The sequence below is a fragment of the Myodes glareolus genome, chromosome 2 (genome assembly GCF_982192425.1).
Source record: "Myodes glareolus chromosome 2, mMyoGla1.1, whole genome shotgun sequence".
NCBI classification, from domain to species: domain Eukaryota; kingdom Metazoa; phylum Chordata; class Mammalia; order Rodentia; family Cricetidae; genus Myodes; species Myodes glareolus.
Window position 1 is genome coordinate 26,592,129 of NC_142027.1, and position 19,064 is coordinate 26,611,192.

The 19,064-nt window shown below is 37.8% G+C and overlaps 1 protein-coding gene and 1 pseudogene across 16 annotated transcripts in view; one reads left to right on the plus strand and one right to left on the minus strand.

Annotated features, from left to right (window-relative positions):
- Robo2 (roundabout guidance receptor 2) overlaps positions 1 to 19,064 on the plus strand; it is a 1,551,815-nt gene that overhangs the window by 1,394,102 nt on the left and 138,649 nt on the right. For all 16 annotated transcript variants that reach the window (XM_048422498.3, XM_085685684.2, XM_085685682.2 and 13 more), the window contains 2 exons: positions 576 to 696; positions 16,015 to 16,153. In XM_048422498.3, coding sequence (XP_048278455.1) covers positions 576 to 696; positions 16,015 to 16,153 — 260 coding nt within the window. The remainder of the gene's footprint in view (positions 1 to 575; positions 697 to 16,014; positions 16,154 to 19,064) is intronic.
- On the minus strand, positions 6,622 to 7,535 carry LOC125392703 (mortality factor 4-like protein 1 pseudogene; annotated as a pseudogene).

Sequence of the window (19,064 nt, forward strand, 5' to 3'; positions counted from 1 at the left end):
TGCACCTAGATTTGGCTCCTCTTCCTCCCTCTCCCAGGAAATCCCGCCTATCTTCTCCTTCCTAGCCATTGGTCACTCAGCTCTTACTAAACCAAATTGCCTTGCCAAAGACACATCCTCACAGTATAGAAAAAGATTATGCTACAACACTATTTCAACAAAAAATCATGTGTTACCTAAAATATTTAAATATATATATATATTTATGAAATATATGTATTTCATATATGTATATGTGAAATTATGCCATGTATTATTGAGATGGTACAATTATACAAAATCTAAATACTGGATAGATATTGCAATATATATTCAAATATTTCTGCTTTTGTTGTTATTATGAAGTTTCCACTTCAATGAGAATTTGGTTTTTATGGTTTTGTGTTGAGTATGTGCTTCTGAAAAGACACATTGGCCTTTGCTATAAATCAAACCATCTCTAATGCAATGGTTTATACAAGCCATTTTACTTATAACCAAAATTCTTTGAAAAATAAAAATTAATTTTTCAGCAATAAGTTTGGCAGACCTTAAATAATCAAAATGATTAATCTCCATTTGTTTATTTCATCTAGATCCGAGGTGGAAAACTGATGATCTCAAATACGAGGAAAAGTGATGCAGGGATGTATACCTGTGTGGGCACCAATATGGTGGGAGAAAGAGACAGCGACCCTGCAGAACTGACTGTCTTCGGTAAGACTCTCTTCTAATTTATGTATTACTTCCTTTTCTTGTTTCTATGACCAAATACTTGAAAGGAAGCAGCTTGAGCAAAGGAGCATCTGAGGGCCACAGTGGCAGAGAAATCCTGGTCACCGTAGCTTGGTGCAGCTGATGGCTTATTTTCCACCTACTTTCAGGAAGTAAGGAGACATGAACAGTGCTGCTAGGTTAATGTTTTTCTAGTAAACTCAGCACAGGAACACAGCCCTATATTGTGAATATTTAGGGGAGCTCTTCCTACCAGTTAACCTAGTCTAGAAGTTCCCTCATGAACAAGCTCAAAGTTGGTCTCATCAATAATTCTACATCCTGTTGGACTGACAATATTAGTACTCACAAATTATAAATAGCTGCAGTTTCAGATAGTATAAATAGCACTAAAGTTTCAGATATATATGAATAATTTACTCATTAACTGGAGTAATCAATAGTGATTAGAATTGGGATTTTGAGGTACTTTATGATGAAAACTTGAATGTCAAATTTAGAAAGAAACATCACTTTGTCTTTTAAAAAGAAAAATCAGTTTGTCTACTTTATTCATGTATTTAAGATTTTCTAAATATCTGTTTTTCAAAATGTTAAAAATCACAGTATTTATCAGAGAATTAATGTTCATCACTCATTCTGGTTTAATATATTTACTAGGCATTAATACATATGATTGGTGCCATTGCTATGGAAACAGATGTTGTGATGCCTTTTTGGTTGTTCTCTTTGAATGAAGGATCAAGGTTTTTTCAAACTTTCGGCATGCTGAATGATCTCTGATAATACTCCCTGTGGATACTCCACCACTTCTAGTCCCAAATGAGAAAGGCAGGAAATGGCCCATAATTTATTAAGGAAACAAATAAATATAACTCTGTTCAATGTAAGCCTGTAGACTACTTCTATCTACCTAGTCCAGAAAACTCTAAGTTTTCCTATAAATCATATGCAGTCATCTTTAAGAGTCTCAAAACTCCCTCTACATGGTAATAAATAAAAATACAATTTTGTCTGGTAAGATATGAAATTAGTGGTCACTGATTATCAGCATTGAAATCCCACAAGTGCAGCTCTTCTATTTAAAGAAACACTCATTGCTATTTTTCTTTTGTAGTTACCACAAGCTCTTGAATAGAAAAACATTGCATTATGACAGTATAGCCTGTCTTCAGAAGGAAATTGAAAGGGTTCAATGTCATTATCAGAGCAATTAGATCTACCAGTAATGTGTCTGTATTTGAAATATTTATCCTACTTTTCCTAAAGACTTTATGGGAATTGCAAGAGACTTGTAAACCTGTCAAAATTTGTGGTACAAATTATAAATTATTTTAAAAATAGCTATCAACCCAAGAGATTAAATTTATCCAGAGGCAGTTCTTGTGGAAGAATTGATTTAGGGAGCTGAGAAACAGATATCTGATTGTGTAAACTGACCTGAGGGGTTTCATATACAATAAGTTGTGTAACATGAGGGCTGGCTTGTTGGGGTATCTGTTCCTGCCTAGTACCCCACAGCCAGCAAATCCCAAGGAAATCACAGAGTCTACATTAGGTTATAAAGCTGATTGGCCCATTAGGTCAGGCTTCTTATTAGTCCTTGTAACTTATATTAATCCATTATCATTATCTATGTTAGCCACATGGCTCAGTACCTTTCTCAGTGTGACAGCTCACATGTTGCCTCTTCGGTGGTCTGCACAGGAATGGCGGAGGGAACTTCCTGCTTCCCAGGATACTCCCAGTCTCTTTGCTCCACCCCTACTTCCTGTCTGGATTTCCCGCCTTACTGCCTGCCTGGCAAATCAGCGTTTTATTAGAATGATTGACAGAATACAGATAATTGTCCCACACCATTTCCCTCTTTTTTTTTAAACAAAGGAAAATACCCATAGTCCATTTGTTGGGAATGTGGGCATAGTATTTCAGGCTACTTCCTGCTGGTTGGGGGCGCTGATGATCTTATGGGGACCTAAAGAAAATTTAGAGTTATAATCAAGTCCTGACTGGAGTATACTGTAAGTCTTGTTCATCTCAGGCAGCAGTCTTGAATCTGTTCTGGATGTAGAACTCTGTCATCTGGGCCATCTGTTCCTATCAGAGATTTCTCAGGTGGTCTTCCTTTTTCAAACCTGATTTTTCTTAACTCTGAATGAATCCACAGCCTCTCATTTTCTGTGGAAACAAAAGCAAAATCTCTTCTCCAAAGTAGCATACCTTATGACTTCAGTTTTGAAGCCAAGGTATTTTCAAAATACCTATCTTGGATTAGTTCAGCAGCATTTATAAATGAAAGCCTTTTAGCAGCTGTTGCTCCTTCTTCAGCAATCAAACAATTAAAAGAGAGCATAATAGCATACAGTATCAAGATTCTCTATTTTCCATCTTTATGCAGCTTTATTTCAACCTCTATTTCTTTTATTTTTACTTTTAACTTTTGGCTTTTTGAGATAGGTTCTCTGTATATATCTTTGTCCTGGAATAACTCTGTAGCCCAGGCTGTCTTTGAACTCACAGAGATCCCTCTGTCTCTGCCTCCCCAGTACTGGGTTCAAAGGTGTTTGCTACCACACCTTGAACTCACAGAGACCTGTCTGCTCTGCCTCCCAGACATTAGGATTAAAGGTGTGTGCTACCACACCTTGAGGTCACAGAGGTCAATCTACCTCTGCCCCTTGAAGTCTCAGAGGTCAATTTACCTCTGCCTCCCAGGCATTGGGATTAAAGGTGTGTACCACCATACCCAACTTCTCTTTCTTTTTTTACTTTAAGAACTTTAACTTTTATCCTGCATATATTTTTAACACACTGTAAACCATTTAGAGGTTTTCTTCATCTTTGAATCTATCTTTACTGTATATCTCTCCTTTTCTGACTACATGAGTCTTTAATTTACCAAGTCCAATCGATAGGACTAAAGTCGTGGCTTTGACAGCTCGATCCAGCCCATTACTTAGCTTTCCAGCCTCATAGCTGAGGTACCAGCCAGAGCTGTGTTCACTGCCTCAACTCTATGCCGTTTCAAGGTCCTTGCCAGCAAGTAAGCTGCAACATTCTGCTCACAGACCACACTCAGTTGGACTACCTGCCTGAAAGAGTCAGAATTTGCCCTGGCAGGACAGCCCAGAAAGCTGGCATTTTAAAATGGTGCAGCTTTTTTCCTGCTATGGCTGAAACTGAAAAGCATGCGTTCAGCTTTCCATCAACACCATTTAAGTGTTTTGTAACAGGACCTCTTAATGAGCTGCAGGGTTTTGCAGCTAAAGCTGAGTCAGGAAGCCTCTCTTAGATGAGAGCGCTTGCTTGCCTCTAGCAAACAGAGCAGACCTGAGAAATTGCTGCTAAAGAAACCATGCTTTACTCTATTCTTTCCCAAGCTTTCTCAGGCTTTCTGTGGATTCAGTTATCCACATCTGGGCGCCATTTGCTGGTTGTGGGGTACCAGGCAGGAACAGATACCCCAACAAGTCGGCCCTCATGTTACAAAGTTGAGGGAAAATTAAAATTCCATTTTATATGTAGCAAAACAACACCCAAAATCAAGAAAAAGGGAAAGAGAGAGACAGAAACCAGAGAGACAGAGAAAGAATAAAACTGTCCAAGGATGGAGGGGGGGATCCGGAAGAAGATGGCAAAGGGGAAATGATGTGATATGAGATGCAATATATATATGCATGTATGATATATGTATATATACATACTTTTTAAACAATTATGGAAAAAAGGAAAGATAGAATAAGGAAGTGATAGTCTGATCAAAGCTATGATTTCTGTGTGAGAGTTTTGCTGATCTGTGACTTCTAATTTTAGAAAAATAAGGTAAACAGTGGGACCCTCCTCATTTATTACATTTGAATCCCTTACCTCAAAAACATTGAAAAACAAACTGCCTTTTATTTCAGCACTACTAAATATTATAATTTTGGAATTGTGTTTGTAAGCCTTGTTTACATTTCTCAGTCCACCTGCTCAGTTTTATCTGCACATAGCTGCAAGTTCACCTTAGGGTCTTTGACTACCATAGTCTCTGGCTATGAAATGCAAGCTTTACTCAAGATGTTCTACAGGAAAAGTAGTTGGTGATGTTTGCTGTTCAAGAAATATCCTTCACTAATAAAGTGCAAGGTGAACAAAGAAAAAAGTAAAGGTTCTTACCTTATCCAATAGTTATCTACATTACTGGAGAAAACTATGTATTCTTTTTGTCTTTTTATTCTTCAACAACTGGACTTGATCTAGGAAATGTAGTTTGTGCATTCCATTTTCCTGTGACTCTTTCCACAAACGTGTGAGCACAGTAAACAGATCTTAAGTACCAGATGAATTATCTGTTCTATTTGTTTCTCAGCAATCATCTTCTGTATATGAGATAACCTCCTGCTCAAGTGTACATTATCAAGTCTAAAAGTCAGAGTGTGCCCATTACCAAATCTAAAAATCAGAACGTGGCATTCGAGTCTGAAATGACTCTGTCATCTGTAACAAACTCTAGACATTTCATAAAAAACATTACTACTTCCCACTCCAGATAATTAATGCATATGTTAAGGGACAGCAAAGGGAACTTCCCTCTTCTCAGAATTTTCCTGTTCTCATTGACCCACCTCTACATCCTGTCTGGTTGTCCTGCATATACTTCCTGCCTGGTTACTGTCCAATCAGTGTTTATTTAAAACATAGTTGACAGAATATAGACAATTGTCCTTCATCATTAGTCAAACAAACAAACAAACAAACAAGAAAACTGTCATCCAAAACAACTTCATTCATTTTATTGGACTTTCTGTTTGGCTTTGGTGAAGCATGTATTTTTTTTTTTTGAAATTTAAAGAAAAAAAATTGTTGAAGATCTGAAAAACAACTCCTACAAGATTGACTTTTTCATGAAAATTTAGCTACACGATGCATTGCAGCTATCATGTTAAGACATGCATTAGACACACATAGAAAACTCACAAAACAAGCCACCATTCTTTAACAATTAAGCAAAGATAAAATGCCTAAGGAACAACATTGATGAATTGCAAAGGATGGGCTCTTTAAGCACAATTTAAAAACAAAACAAAACAAAAAAAAGAGCACAGATGAATGAGTGTTCAATTATATACACTGAAGTGAATGAACCTTTGGCACTAGGAATCAGAGCATTTTGTCATAGAGCGTTAACACATAGAAAAGCACCTGCATTCAAAAGCAGCTTTGTCAGCTCGGCAATAAAACACTCTATGGCATATCCCTCTGCTGTCCATCGCTGAACACACTGGTAGAAATTTCGAAATGAAAAAGAGAAAATAAGAGCAGTGACTCCTTTTATTTTCTCTGTTTAGTGTTGGAGGAGGCCACTTGTTGATTTTGGCTGCTCATAAGCTCAGCCCCGAAATAATCACACAGAAACTATATTATTTAAAACACTGCTTGGCCCATTAGCTGTACCTTCTTATTGACTAACATTTATATCTTAATTTAACCCATTTCTAGAAATTTGTGTTCTCAAGTGACTGTGGCTTACCTTGTTAAGTTCCGGTGTTTGTGTCCGGCAGGGCCACATGGCTTCTCTCTGACTCTGCCTCCGCTCTCCGAGCATTCACTTTAGTTTTTCCTGGCCTTGCTACAGGTCCAAAGCAGTTCCTTTATTTATCATTGGTCCCACAACATACAGAGGGAAATCCCACATCAGTTTAAAATTAAACAGAAAACAACTATCAATTCTGTTATACACTAAAGAGTCTTCAAAGTTCATCGTTTGTATTCATGATATATATAATGAGTATATATATCAAAGTTCATCATTTGTATTCATGATATATATAATGAGTATATATGTCAAAGTTCATCATTTGTATAAGAGAAGGACTAAAAACCAAACTGTAGAGATCCAAGCACAAGTCAGAGAGAGCATGTCCCTCATACAACTTTCTGATGGCAATCACTGGCACTGAACAAAGCTGCAGCATTCTTCACCAGGTACTTGAAGAAATCATGTAGATAGTTCAGTAATAAAGCCAGGCTTTTCTCATTGCTCCAATTCGCACCAATAATCTCAGTAAGTGTGGAACTCCATACATCTGGGACACGCGTACATCAGGGTGATCTTCAAGAACTTCAGCATACTGTTTTCTCTCAAATTCATGAAGCCGCTGAGTGCCCAGCGTTACATTGAAGTATCCCTTTGTCCTGCTACAACCTCATTAATACCATACTCTTTATCTGTATTTCCTAGCGATTTCTTATAATTTGCATAATCCTCCAAAATTGAATCCACATTCTTCTTGGCAGAAATATAAAAAAAGCTGCTTTTGTGTGGTGATCAAGTCCCAATCATCAACAAGTCATGGTTTCAGCTCTTCGGGAATCTTTGCTTTAACTTCAACTCTGTTCATAAATGTTTTTTCATCTTCAATGATAGGATCTTCCTGAGCTCTTTTCTTCCTCGGAGGCTGAGGTGTCTCACTGGTATGGCCACCATCTCCATTTCCAGGTGTTTTCTGCTTTTTCTTCTTTGTTTTCACTTCAACATTTTCCTGCTGCGGACCAGATGTCTTCTTTCCTGGTACAGCCATCTGCATATTGTTCCTGACTGGCCTTTTGAAGGCTCTTGCTGTGTTCTGCAAGCTGGTGTCCACGTATTTGAGTGCTCTGCTTTCTGGAACCCATTCATGCCAATTTTTATTCCAGCCACTGTAATGGATAAAGTTTTTCACTTGTTTGTCCTTTATGGCAACCTTGACACATTTTGCTTCATAGAGAAGAGGCCCATGAAAGCACAGCGCTCACTCGCCCTCCTGGAATCTGGGCTTCAGGTCCTGCTTAGGCACCATTTATAAGTAACTGGCTGCCTCCTCCTTCTCCCACCACCCTGATTTTGTGAAACGTATATTTAATGAATTGCATGTTATACTTCTGGATCTTTCCTATTCTGTTTATCCTATTGATAGTAATCTGTATTTGCTTCGTGTGCTTCTTTATGGCACAGAGTTTGCTTCTTCTTCTTTCTTTGAGACATGGTCTTGCTCTATGGTTCAAGCTGTCTTCAGATTCACAATCCTCCCATCCCAGCCTTCTGATTTGGACATGGCAAGCAGGTATCATTATGCTGGCTTTGTGTCCCTAAATTCTAATAACACTGTTTGAATTATAAATGTTTCTTTGTGGTACTAATTTACCTCTCCCTATTCATAATTCCTTTCCACAGACTTGTTCTTCTGTCCATTGCTCTGATTTTATAGAGAAGGCTTTCTTCAAATAGCATTTCATGTATTGACATCATCCATATTTTGTTTCCATCCATTAAAAGCATATCATAAACTCTGTCTCCTCATGATTTTTAGTTAGTGATTGCCTACTAGCAACTAGCCTCTTCATGAAGGATGAGAACTGAGACATGGGCTTGTGAGAACTTGTGATGTGCTTTTTTAGATACTAGTTAAGAAAATTAGCTCATATGTTGAAAGGAGCTAAAATACACAGAGATAAAGTTAAAAATAATGCTTTCACAAAAATCTTAAAGAATATTTTTTTTTTTTTATCTTGGGGCCGGAGAGATGGCTCAGGGCTTAAGAGTACTGACTGCTCTTCTAGAGAACCTGGACTTGATTTTTAAGTACCCATATGTCAGTTTACAACTGTCTGTAACTCCAGTCTCAGGGTATCTGACAGCCTCCCCTGGCCTCCAAAGGCCTCAGGCACATATGGTACACTGAAACCCATGCAGACAAAACACTTAGCCTTATAAAAATAAAAACATAAAAATATAAAAAGAAATACCTATCCATGCTACAGATTTCATGTAAGCATTCAAATGATGTGTTGAATAAATCATCCTGATTAGTAGAAGCAATGTAGTACTTTCTTGTGAATACTTCTCAAGTACCTACTATATTTTAAAATCTATTTTAATGCTTCAGGATAGTGAAAAAATTTGTTCACAGGGGTATATTCTCTAATGGTGCTTCATAGTCTATTAACAAGAATAACATTGTTTTTAAAACTCGGTGAAAGAAGAATTTTCTCTTCCAGATTTTATCTATGTTGGTCTTTACTTCCAAGAATAAAGTTATTTTCAAAACTAAATTAATTCAGTCAGAATTTATGTAATTACTTTCAGGTTGCCAGACCATTATCACCAAGGTTTGTGGAAGGGCACAGTAATAGCATTCAATGGTTCTCAAGCTTCCCTCCCTTTAGACATACACTGTAAAGTCAAAGGAGACCTGTGAAGCTAACCATCTGATGACTTTCTTACTTTATAGGTACTGCACCAAGGCAGTTTCTGCTAGGGCAGATAAAGGCTGGCAAGGTTTACAAGCAGTAGTTAGCTCTAATGTCCTTTTATTACATAGTTTCTTCTTATAGGACTTAAACAACCCCACCTATGCAATTATAGCCACAGTACTGCTTTTACAATCTCAAGGGAATTTTACCTTAAAATTGCTAAGGTCACCCAGGAAATAAGTGGCATGTCACAGGCCTTGGCAGTTTCAGTTACAGCCACTCTCAAAGACTGCATACTGTTGAAATTGAGGATGTTTTAACTGTGTACGTAATTTCTTCTCTGTAGCACAAAAACAAGAAGAGATTATTCAAACACCTATTGAATTTGTGGTATAGTGTAAAGTTGAATACTTCTCTCCCTGACTAATGTTGACATGACTCCAGTAATTCAAGACATTAGATTTGATTACAGCTGCATGTAAAGTTGGGTTTTCTACCATGCTGATTTGTAACAAGGTTGACAGGGCTGTTTGAGAGCTGTATTCTATAGAGTAACACACTGGCAAACAACAGTTATCTCCAGAGAGATTAACCTTGCAAGCAAGTTATGCAGGTGATTCAAATTCAGTTAATCTCATGAAAAAAAAAAAGTTAATTGCTTTGGCAAAGAAGTTGCCTCTGATCATGGCATAGTTATATAATTAGGGATGGACTGACTTAGGGGGACTGGAATCTAATTGATAAACCATCCACAGACGACCCTAGAGGTTTGTGCCTCTGCCTTTTCAATAAGTGGTCAGACATAAGGGGATACCATGGGAACAAATTCAGTAGCCTCATTTCGACATGTCTTAAAATTAAGTTGGCTTGTTCGATGGATCGAGATTTCCACACTTGTTTATTTCAATTGTCCAGAGCTTCCTGGATATAATCTCTGTGGACATTAGCGGATATTGGATGTGATCCTTGTCTCTCAGTAGATTCTCTAGATTGTTCTATTATCCACTTACTCTCACTCCCCTGACTTTCCTTTTTATTTTTTTTCAGATGATTTTAGTACAAAAAAAGAAACCTTAGACACTTATATTTGGCTTTGTAGTTTGTATCTAAAGGGGGTTACTTTGATAACAGTAGCAAAAAACAATGTAAAACATCTAAAAATATTTTCCATTTTAAATACATTTTGTTAGCTTTTAATATTTATGTTTCTGTTTCACATGTTTACAGAAAATAAAATGCAATTAATGGAAGAAAAAAGTATTTCTTCCCCAAATTTTCTTCGAATACATGCTATGTTAATGAAACCTGCAGTTTTTAATCATTCTTTCCATAGACAATTATATGTATCACAAATCAGAGAGTGAGTATAGAAAAATAATATAATAAATTAGAATAACACAGATTAAAAATGTTTATTTGAATATTGCTATGGAAATTCTCTGAGTAATACCTTCCAAATTTGTAAACAAAGTCCAATATAGCAAAAAGTTGTTAAATTATATCATAGTAAAAAAAGGCAAAGTGAGATACTAAAACATAAAACCCATCTCCCTATGCTGTAGATACAAGTAACTTTCATCTCCATTATTCTTGAACTCCATTTCTTTTCCTGTCAAAAGAATTGTATTGTGAATGAAATGAAATGAAGTTTATGCCTTGGCAATGTGAAAGCATACATGGGAAGCCTGTATATGGTGGTTCTATTGAACTTATCCATTTTTGGCTTCATATTCTAAGTTAATGAGGACAACTGACCAGGTCTATTTTTCAAGAGGGTACCAGGTCTCATTACAGATGGTTATGAGCCACCATGCATTGCCTTTGGAAGAGCAGGCAGTGTTCTTACCTGCTGAACCATCTCAGTGTCCAATATCAGACTTTTAATATTTTTATACCATTATGCCCAGATCCACAAAGTCCCCCGGAAACCAACAAGAAGACCAAGTCCTGTATGTAAACACAAAGAACCTTTATTTTATACAAGTATACAAACTCAGACTCTCAGTGTATCTAACATATTAGAACAATGGGAGAGCTCAGTTAGAGTTGGGTTTTTATAGCAGCAAAGGTGGGGGTGAGGGATTTCTAAGGTTCAGGACCCCTGATTGGCTGACATTTGGCTAGGGTGTCCTGGTGGATGTTTGCTGGCAGGTAATCCTATCTACAATGGTTGGAATGTTAGGATTTTCCTTTGGATGGCCTGTTCTTGGGTGATGCCTGGGTAATCTCAGTCTGTGGTCCTTTCTGCAACCAGGTATTGTCTCAGGGTAAACTACTGAGACTCAGGCCTTCACTAAGCTCATAGCGGCTAGGCCCAACACTGGCAGGTGATAATGGATGGAAGTTAAGAACTTCCTTTGAGTGGTCTGTTCCTATTAAGCTAATCATGATTGGCTGAGTCCTACTTATACTACTTGCTTTCCTGTGATTATCTATTTACATAACAGCTGGACCCGCTAGACAGAAAGAGGGAGAGCTGTGTGAGGGATCCCCTTCTCTGTGGTAAATCAGAAAAGCAGCAGGGGATCCCTCTCTTGCTTCTCCTTGAAATTATAACTCAGGTGCTTCCCCATATCACCATATAAAGACGGTGGAGTTTCCACCATGTATGGCAATCGAAAGTATTTAAGAAACTTATTGTCCCATGTTTTGTGATATGTTTAATTTAAACTTTGCCCATTACAGTAAATATATGTTACAATACTGTGACTGAGCGATGTTAAACAGAACACTCAAACATTTGCCTGAGAATAATAGTTATGACCTTTAATAGAACTAGTGTCATGTTCTATTAAACATGTATGGAACCACTTTATGATCTTTATCCAGCATCATATAAAAATCTGACACATGTGATACTTAGATATTTTACCATATATTCTAGTATTCTATAGCATTATAGCTGATTCCAGTGTCAATGGATTTTCAACATATTAATTTGTAATAATTCATTCCAAACCCCTTATTTTTCAGTATGACTGTCATATTTGTAAACCTTACTCATGCTGTATCCTGATGAGTTTAAGGCTCTCTTCGAGGACTGGTGTGTTGATTCTTCTTCATTAGTCACTTCTTTACTCGTCATTCCTATTGATCATTAATGTGGAGAGGACCTTCTGTCTAATATCAGTGAACTTTACCATCGTACCTTTTAAAATGATATTTGCATTTAATATTTGACAGGAACCTTTATCATGCTTAAAAATGTACTTTTGATTCCTTATTTAGATATTCTTTTAATTTAAGTGCTGTAGCTGCAAACATTACCTTATTTGTGTTTATTTTCCTTTACTGTTGCATATATAACTTCCTTTAACTATTGATCCAAAGTTAGCTTGACTTCTAGGAATGGGAAGTTTACTTCCAATGACTTAAGCATGCAAGGATCATTTTCTCACAAGAATTCACACTCACAAACACACAATGTTTTTACCAGTGTGCTTAATTTGTTAAAAATCCCTCTGCTCATCTGATGGAAAATTCATTTTGGATCTCTTAAATCTACTGCCTTAATTAAAACTTCAGAATCTCTGCCCGTTTATAGTGAAATAATGTTGCTCAGTAACCTATTTTCCTCTTTGGCTTCACCTTTCACAGATCTGCCTGTGCAATCTTTGCCATTACTTTTTAGAGGGTTCTGCTATGGGATGTAAGAGCCCACCAGCAGTTCTCCTTCAGCCAGCCTGTCATCTTCCTTGAGGTATTCCACATGCCCTTCACAGCCGCAGCCCTCCCTCTGTGATTAGCTTCATCTCCCACCATCTCCTTGATGAAACAAAGCTGCTGGTTATTTACAATCCATTCAGCTTTGAGCCTGGGGTAGGAGAGGCCACTTTCACATTTGCCTAATCATTGAAAATAGTGCTGTAGTTTGTTCCTCCATAGGCCAGGTATGGTACAATATGCCCATTAACATCAGAGGAACAGAAGAGGTCTCCTCTCGAAATATCAATTTTCAGCCTCAAGTGATGTTATTAGTGGTTTCCTCTCTGTTGGCAGGGGGTTAATACAAGCTCTGGATGAAAGCATCAAACAGCATAGGAAATGCCCAACTCACTTCCTATGCTAATTTACTATTAACATTTGAAACACTTGTAGAGATATACTAATCCTATTGTCTGCTTACTGCAGAAACAAAACACGGCATCATTATGCCTAAAATACATTGCTCCCACCATTTAAAAAAATGTTGAGGCTAGGGAGATGGCTCAGTGCTTAGAGATCCCCAGATAAAGGCCTATGTGCTTGGAGACTTTAATTCTAGCAAGGACAGACAGATTAGCCATAGCCTTGACCCCTGAGTTTGATTAAGAAACTGTACTGAAAGAAAGCTAGTTTTGCAGTGCTGTTGGTGACTGCTTATTCACAGTTGAGAAAGAGACACATAGAAGTCTTCTGTGACAACCTCTACTCTCCCATTCCAGCCCCCCAAAAGTAACAACCTAGATAGGAAACCATCAAGAGAACTCTTAAATGTAACTGGACGTTTTCCTGTCCCGACCACCTGCTACCTGCCAAGCAGCTGCTCCCTAATTACCACGCAGAGACAGAATATTATTTATAAATGCTCAGATAATAGCTCAGGCTGGTTAACGGGGTTTCTGTCCTGCCCGGTTCCCGCAGTCGTTAAGTCCCAAAGAAATCACACAGAAGTCTACATTAGTTATAAACTGATTGGACCATTAGTTCAGGCTTTTTATTAACTCTTATAATTTATATTAGCCCATTATTCTAGTATATGCTAGCCACATGACTTGGTACCTTTTTCAGCGAGACAGTCACATCTTGCTTCTCATTTGGGACTGAGAAGGAATGGGCTTTCCTCTTCCCAGAATTCTCCTGTTCTCATTGATCCCCCTCTACTTCCTGTCTGGTTGCCCTGCCAATACATCCTGCCTGGCTACTGGCCAATCAGCGCTTATTTAAAATATAATTGACATAATCTAGACATTTGTACCCCACCACAAGCTTATTCCTAACTAGCCTTATATTTTAAGTTATTCCATATTAATTATTTATGTTCTGTCACACAGTGGCACCTTTATTAGCATGGTGTGTTCATCTCCTGCCCTCCTGTCTCTGGCTGAGGACTTCTGACTTCACCCTTCTCCTTCCCATCATCCTTAGCTTAGTCTCCTCACCTAAACTTCCTGCCTGACTTCTGACCAATCAGTGTTTTATTAAACCAATTTAGGTGACAAATCTTTACAGTGTACAAGAGAATTATTCCACAGAACTTAAAAATTGTGAATGCTGAAGTGTAGCTGTCTATCCAAATTTGATGGCTTCTGGCAGAGGTGCGGGTGGGGAGATAAGTTTTTTAAGGACTTGCCATTGGGAATTTGACCATGCTCCAATGAGTACATGGACAACACAAATTGGACACATGTATGAGTGTGTCTGTGTGTTTTCTTTATTTTGGGGGGTGTAGGGTGGGGAAAGGAGATCACAAGGATCAGGGGTGCAGACCAGGGGGGACTAGGACATGAGTGAGAAATGGTTCCATTACGTGGAATTCCCAAATAGTCAATAAAAAAAAGAAAGAAATTGTGTCTGCCATCAATAAGTTGGAAGAACTGTGGAGAGTCACTTCATGAACATTCTTCTACACATATGTTTGTCTGTGCACATAAATATACCATACACACATACACACTCTTCAAAGGAAAAACATTAAATAAATCATTCTAACTTGTACATTTGTTTTGTTGTTTATGCAGGATATGTTATCGCTAATTAATTCTACCTACATATACTCTTTGGAAGCAAATCATCTAATCTGGGTTGCTTGTAAATTCTGCATTACAAAATTTTCATGATTACAAACTGGAGTAATGGCTCTATGGTCAAGAAGACTAACTGTTCTTCCAGAGGACCTAAGTTTGATTCCTGTCACCTACACAAGGGCTCACAAACATCTGTTCTTATCTCTAGTCTCAGGAGATTTGACACTTTGTACTGGCCTTTTTGGAGGACATGTGATATAGAGACAAACATGTCCATTTGCATCCTGTGTTATTAGTGCGTTATTTTAAGTGAATGAGTTTCAAAAAAAGTTTCCTGTCTAATGTGTTTCTATCATTTCTATCTATGTGACATGGCTAACCACAGTCATATGGTCGTATTCACTTTGTTACCCCTTCACCCTGCTTGAAACTATCCTGTCTTTCATGACCTAGTTCACTTTCTACTGTAATAAGTATCAAACTTGGATTTGGTATATGATTCATAAAACTTGAGAAGTACATTTTCCTGTAGTCAGCCATTACCATATCGGACAGACACTAGACAGGGATGTAATTGTTTGGAGGGAGAAAACTATATTTTTTCTGCTATATCTCTTTGATGGTGAGACCCTTGTAATTAGGAATCCTTTTTCCTCTTATATAGAGAGGTGCTAGAGGATAATTCAAAATATAGACTTAAAAGACTGAAGCACTAAAGGACAATACTGGGAAAAATTATGTGGAGTAGTAACTAATTAGCAAAGCAAAAACAGTATACTCTAACAATGTTAGGCAGCTTTCAATACCTGGATTAAAATATTGATAAATGTATTGGATCTTTATAAAGTAGTGCATCAAGTGAGAAATGGCAAAGAATATTTCTGGAAGTAGCCTTTTCCTGGAATGTTGTTGATGGCTCCGTCACGAATATTCATTATTTTTATTATTATTTATCATCAGCTTTATTTTTTACTTTTCCACTCTGAACAGCGATAATAGAGGAATCCTCTTAAACTCCCTGCTTATAACTTAGAGGGGGTTTTTGTCTTTTTTTTTAAAAAAAAAATGGTAAGTTTCACCTATTTTGGTTTAGGAATTCACTGGATATCAAATTCACATCTTTTACAGGAAGTTATACAGTATTCTACAGAAACCATATTAATTCTTATGTTCAAAAAAGTATTCCAGGTTAATTATATTAGGTTTATAAGTCATTGTCTAGTATAGGTGAGAGACAGAATTAAATATGTGTGTATTATGAATAAAATACAAAACTTTTGATTTTTTAATGATTTTTTTCACAAATCATACATGCCTCACCTAACTACTTCGTGTCTTTTTTCCTTTTTCTCTCCTGAAGAACGACCCACATTTCTCAGGAGGCCAATTAACCAGGTGGTGCTAGAAGAGGAGGCTGTGGAATTCCGTTGTCAGGTCCAGGGAGATCCACAGCCAACTGTGAGGTGGAAGAAGGATGATGCAGATTTGCCAAGGGGAAGGTAAGTGTATCACATGGAAGAATGTTTGGATCCCCATCACTCGTGGTTCCACCAGGAAAAACCCTTACACCTTGATTAGCTTTCAGACGTGTGATTGTTAATTTTGGTGATAAACCTACTGTATGCATATCACAGTCTTTTAGACCTACAATGTCACTCATTTAATGGAAATCCACATTTCAGCCTGATCATTCACTCTACCTTTCATGCCCAAATACCACACATTCCTGAAGTATTATCTTTCTCAGGGCTATCTGTACCTTTGTTAATGGCTCCCTGACTGTCCCTCCTTGTGTGTCCTGTTTTTATGATGTTTAACGTGCAATGCCTTTCCCAAATGCCCAGAGTATCTATAACAAAAGGCTGCTGGTACAACTGGCTTTAGGGACTTATTTAAAACACAGAGCAACAAGCTGAGGCTGCTCAAGTAGATGACCTCCCAGGAGGTTGTGCTCAGGGAGTTTCTGGCCCTCAGTTGGAGAAAGGACCTCCAGTACTTTCATTCTTCTTTTCCCAATCCCAGTGTCTCCACTGCACCATCTCCAAAGCATCCAAAATTGCTTATCATCTTTTAGAAAAATAATGTGATTGTATTTTCTATTTTTTTCTGTCTGTGAAAGACCTTTCCAAGCAGGTGTTGTAGACCAAGTCTTCATCCCAGTGATAGAGACAAAATAAATAAACAAATGAATGACTTTTTGATCTGATATCAAATAAGCCATTCTACTTTGCTTTTTCTATAAAGTACTATTTCTTTTTCTGTTTCCCTTGCCTTCCCCTTATTTCTACCCACTGACATGATAGCAACATACCTATACAATCATTGTCTGCATAAGATTGCAAAGTCTGTAGCTTTTCAAGGGTTTAGCAGAAATTCTAGAGGTACTTGATTTCATTCAACAGTTTAAAGTTGAACATGCTTTTACAGAAGTTGAATGCTTTTTATATACATTTTCTGCCACTGAAGAAACTCTGCTAAATTTGCACATTAACTTTAACATCTCAATTTCCAACACTGTAGGGCTATGAAAATGTACCTTCCTTCTAAATTCATATCCTCAGCAACACTGGGTTTAAATAGACCAGGCATTTAAATAGTATTGAGAGCCTCTTTGCAATCTATAGTTATGCATCTGTTGCAAATCTCAATTCATTTATTTAACAAACTGGCTAAATAAGCACAAATCAAATAGCTAAATAAGAGAGGAAGTGAATTCTTTGTTTTTGTCACTTTGCTAACAGATATCTGCCTATAAATAAATGTCACTATTTACCAGTCTGGTAACTATTAGGGTCCTTGTGCTCGCTCATCAAGAGAATCAAGGACAAATTCCAGAGGGCTGGAGAAAGAACTTGCCTTGAAAACACAAGGAAGGGGCTGGAGAGATGGCTCAGAAGTTAAGAGCACTGGCTGCTCTTCCAGAGGTCCTGAGTTCAATTCCCAGCAACCACATGGTGGCTCACAGCCATCTGTAATGAGATCTGGCGCCCTCTTTTGACCTGTAGGCATACATGGAGGCAGAATGTTGTATACATAATAAATAAATAAATCTTAAAAAAAAAAAGAAAACACAGGAAATGACTTCTCTTTAGGAATGCAAGAGAAAAGTCTGGGTATGGTAGCATATGCTAACTTGTACTCTAGTCATGGATACAGAGATGTGCAAAATGTGCAAATAGGTGCTAAAAATATCCAGCGGAAATGAGAATGCAAACGAACCCACATAGGAGTTTATTAGGAGAGGTCGTGCTCAAACGCCCGGGCAAACGGTATGGACAGAAAGAGAGTAAAAACCGTGTGTCCAGCTTTTAAAGGCTTCCTAATACATGCGCACGAGGGGATGGACTACGTCGATGCTGATGACGGGCGATACTACGTCTTGCATCTGCGTACAAGAGCTTTTGCGTCAGACGCTGATAACGCAGTAGGCGGGTTACCCAGGCATGCGCACACAGGGGTACATGCGCCTTTAGAACCCGGAAATGCAGCCTTACGGGTGGCTAAAAGAATTACAGGTGCAATTCTTGGGCAACCAAAAAGCCTACACTGCAGTGTAAGTTTCATGTCAATGAAATGTCTGCCAAACAAACAAACGTAAGAAAGAAATTTAGAGTAAGTTAGCCAGCACCTTAGAATTATAGCCAAGATTTCCTATGAACCAGACGCCTGACACACATACTCACATACAAAGGTGGGGTTACATAATTAGATTGCTGCTATCCACATTAATATGAATAGTAAAAGTATTCATCCAATTAGAGATCAAACTACAAATATTTTTAAATGCTAACGGAAGTTAAAGAAATTAATATTAACAATGATTCATTTTAAATTACTGGCCTTGTAAAGTGGGTATGGCAGTGCACTCCTTGAAGGCAGAGGCAGACAAGTCTCTGATTTTGAGGCCAGCCTGGTCTACATAGTGACTCAAGGGACAGCCAGAGCTACATAGAATGACCTTGTTTCAAAACAACAACAACAAAAACAAAACAAAACAAAACAAACCCAAAATTGTTGAAACTCTAAAAATTCTTTAATTATTATGTCCAGATCCACAAAGTCCCCTCAAAACCAACAAGGAGACCAAGTCCCATATGTAAAAGCAAAGAGCCTTTATTTTATGCAAGTTTGCAAACTCGGTCTCTCAGCATGTCCAATGTATTAGAATAGAGAGAGAGCTCGGAGCTCAGTTAGAGTTGGTTTTTTATAGTAGTAAATATGGATGTGAGAGGTTTCTGATGTTCAAGACCCCTGATTGGATGACATTTGTCTAGGGGTGTCCTTGTGAGTGTGCTGGCAGTTGGCCCTATCTACACAGGTTGGAACATTAGGCATTTCCTTTGGATGGTGTGTTCTTGGATGGTGCTGGGGTAATCTCAGTTTGTGGTTCTTCCTGCAACTAGGTATTGC